This window comes from Entamoeba histolytica, genomic scaffold (assembly GCF_000208925.1).
Source record: "Entamoeba histolytica HM-1:IMSS scf_1104750517971 genomic scaffold, whole genome shotgun sequence".
In the NCBI taxonomy this organism is placed as follows: domain Eukaryota; phylum Evosea; order Mastigamoebida; family Endamoebidae; genus Entamoeba; species Entamoeba histolytica.
In genome coordinates, this window is record NW_001915044.1 from 26,219 (window position 1) to 29,417 (window position 3,199).

The 3,199-nt window shown below is 20.0% G+C and overlaps 1 protein-coding gene across 1 annotated transcript in view; it reads left to right on the forward strand.

Moving 5' to 3' along the window:
- Window positions 1–343: 343 nt before the first annotated feature.
- The window catches only part of EHI_112180 (uncharacterized protein), a gene marked incomplete at both ends in the record, with an annotated part of 3,039 nt that continues 183 nt past the window's right edge, over window positions 344–3,199 (forward strand). Inside the window, one exon of the mRNA XM_647423.2 lies at window positions 344–3,199. This exon is cut by the window's right edge and continues 183 nt beyond it. Coding sequence (XP_652515.2) covers window positions 344–3,199 — 2,856 coding nt within the window.

Sequence of the window (3,199 nt, forward strand, 5' to 3'; positions counted from 1 at the left end):
ACAACAACAAGTTATTAATAAAGTAATTATTTCAATTAAACAATTATTAGGAATTGAATTAAAAAAATATGAACCAATTAATTTAGAAGTATTATTAAAATTCTCTCAAACAATTGTAGAACATTATAGTTCAATAGAAAAATTTACTGTTGTTAAAACATTTAATAAATTAAATAAAAAACCAAATAAAGAAGAATTAGATAGTTTAATAATATTATTTTATAAAATTATTTGTGATGAAATGTATTTAAATATTAATAATGAATTATATTATTCTTTAAATAAGCTAAGAAAAAAAATAGTCAAATTTTATAATAATTTATTTGAAGAAATAAATTACACAATGTCATTAACAACTCTTATTACTGATTATATTACGTTAGCACCAATGCAAGTAAAATTCTTATGGTTATGTTTATGTAATATTCCTTCTTCTTCTTCTCTTTTAGAAATTATTCCTTTAATTAATACAATAAGTTTAATTAGTAATAAATTTCAATCAAGTATAGTTGCATTATATTTACCAACATTAGAAAAAATGATTAAAAATAAAGAGTCGGATGATAAAATTAAACAAATTATTTATATTATTATATCAATTTTATATCAACCATTAGGAAATATTGTAAAAAAATCAATTGAATTTGAATATCATCTTAATTGTTTAAAAATATTAAATGGAAGTGAAAAAATTATTTCATTAATTAGAAAAGAAAAAAGAGGAATTGAAAAGAATATATTTGAAATTAATTGTTATTTACAATTGGCTTATACTATAAATAATACTATAATGAAAAAAGAATTAATTAATAAATTTAGAAAGATTCAAAATGAAGTTTTAACAAATCATATTTTATTTGATCAATCCATTATTCAAAAATTAAATGAAATGAAAGAGATTAGTTTTACATTTGTGTCGAGTGATTTTTTTATTATATTTGATATTCTTCATATTTGTAAATCTTCATTAATGACTAATAAACAATCTTCATTAAAACAGATTTATAGATTAAAGTTAATGTGGTGTGAAATTGAACCATTTACTTGTTTTTTTGAAGGTAATCAAATTCCTTCAATGACTAATACAATATTTTGTAATATAACAATAGAAAATTCAATTAACAATTTAATTAAACAAGTTATGGATAATAATATTGAACAAATTACTTCATTTAAATATATTTATGGAGTTATTCAATATCTTTTTAGAATAAATGATTTTGCAACAAGACATTTAAAAATAATATTTGATTATTATTCAAATCATGATATTATTGATATTTCTGAAAAAGACTTTAACTTAATTTCTTGTTATTTTTCAATGAAACAAACAGAAAAAATGTTTGTTGATGAAACTGAAGATTATGAAATATCATTATGTCATTTTATTAGTTCATTAATTATTCCAACTTCACTATTAGAATTAAAATCTATTAATCATAAATATAATCAATTTAATGACATTTATAAATTTTCATCAATTAATATAATTATTGATTCATACCGTTTTATGAATGTGTTTAAAATGAGTCATTTAACTATTAAAGACCAGTTTAATAAAATTATTCATTTTAGTTATGCTTTACATCGTCTTGAAGAAACAATTATTCTCTTTAAAAAACAAACACAAGAAGTATTATTATTAAATATGATATTAAGTGTTATTGATACTTTATATTATCGTATTAATCAAAAAATGGAAATAATTTGTCAATGTAATGAATTTATTGATCTTTTAGAAGAAGAAAAAGTAATTAATATGATATTAACATTAATTTGTAACTATACAAGAATTGTAGAACATTTTATTGTATTAAAAAATATTTGTGAAGATCACTTAATATTACCACTTCAATTGGATATATCAAGTATAATAAATATTCCCACTTTATTATTTTCATTAGGACAATTAATTATTGGTGGAGTGTCTCGTGGAGTAATGTATAAATGTGTTTGTGTTATTTCAATGGGATTAAAAAATGAAAAATTATGGGAGTATGCAAGAACATTAGGATATGAATCTGCAAAAACAGAATTTACTGATAAATTAATTCCTGATGATGAAGAATTACATATTTTTGAAAAAGTAATTCATAGTCTAATACAATCATTTCATACTCATCAAATCATTAATAAAACTTGTTGTTCATTTGAACATGATAATATTATTGGATTAATTCGATTTGCTCTTCTTCAACTATTTTATCAATTTAAAACAAACAAAATGACATTTTTTTATGCATGTTTAAATCAAATATGTGTTTGTTTAATTGGACTTATTGCTATTGTAATAGAACAAGACCAATCACTAAATACATTAATGACAGAAGTTATGAATTATCATGATTATAGTATTTCATTATTAAATGAAGAAATTGAAATAGATGTAATTGCTTTATTTAAACAAATACATTTCATTTTAGATAAAGTTTATTGTATTTATTCACCTTCAAATTCTTTTATTTCTGACGAATTAGTTTCATCTCTAATAGTTGAAAAATCTTTATTTATATTATATACTCATTTAAAAGAAATTATTCATTCATTATTATTATCAAATCATTCAATACAAACAATGTCATACTCCAATTATATTTCTTTTATATGTTCATATAATAAAAAAATTTCTATTTTAATCCCAAATTTTATTAACTCGTTCTTTATTTCTTATTATCTAAATAATGAAGAAATAATTATTCATTTAAAGCATCCTATTATTTCTTTAATGCAAGTTCTATCTTCATTTTCTAAAACTACATTATGTCCTTTTCTTCAAGAAAGTACTATCACAATTAGTTCGTTATTATATCAAAATATGATTTCACTTCATTTCTACTTAGACGCATGTTTTATTTTTAGTCTCTTAAATAATGCTTCTAATGACTCTTCTCCTATTATTCGTAGAATGGTTTGTATTTTTGATAAGTTACTTGAAGCACTTAATAAATCTACTTTGTTTGAAGACTTTCCTATAAATGAAATCATTTTAATTATTAATACTATTGTTTCAATAACTTCTACTATGTCTTCTTCATTAATTGAAATTCATCAAAGAATAAAGACCATTCTTTCAATTCTTTTAAATTTCATAGAAAATCATTATTTAAATGTTCATTCAAATATTCAAAATCAAACAGAAATTAATATTCATTTAAGTATTGCTCAATATGGTTTGCAACAATTTACTTCCCATTGTACT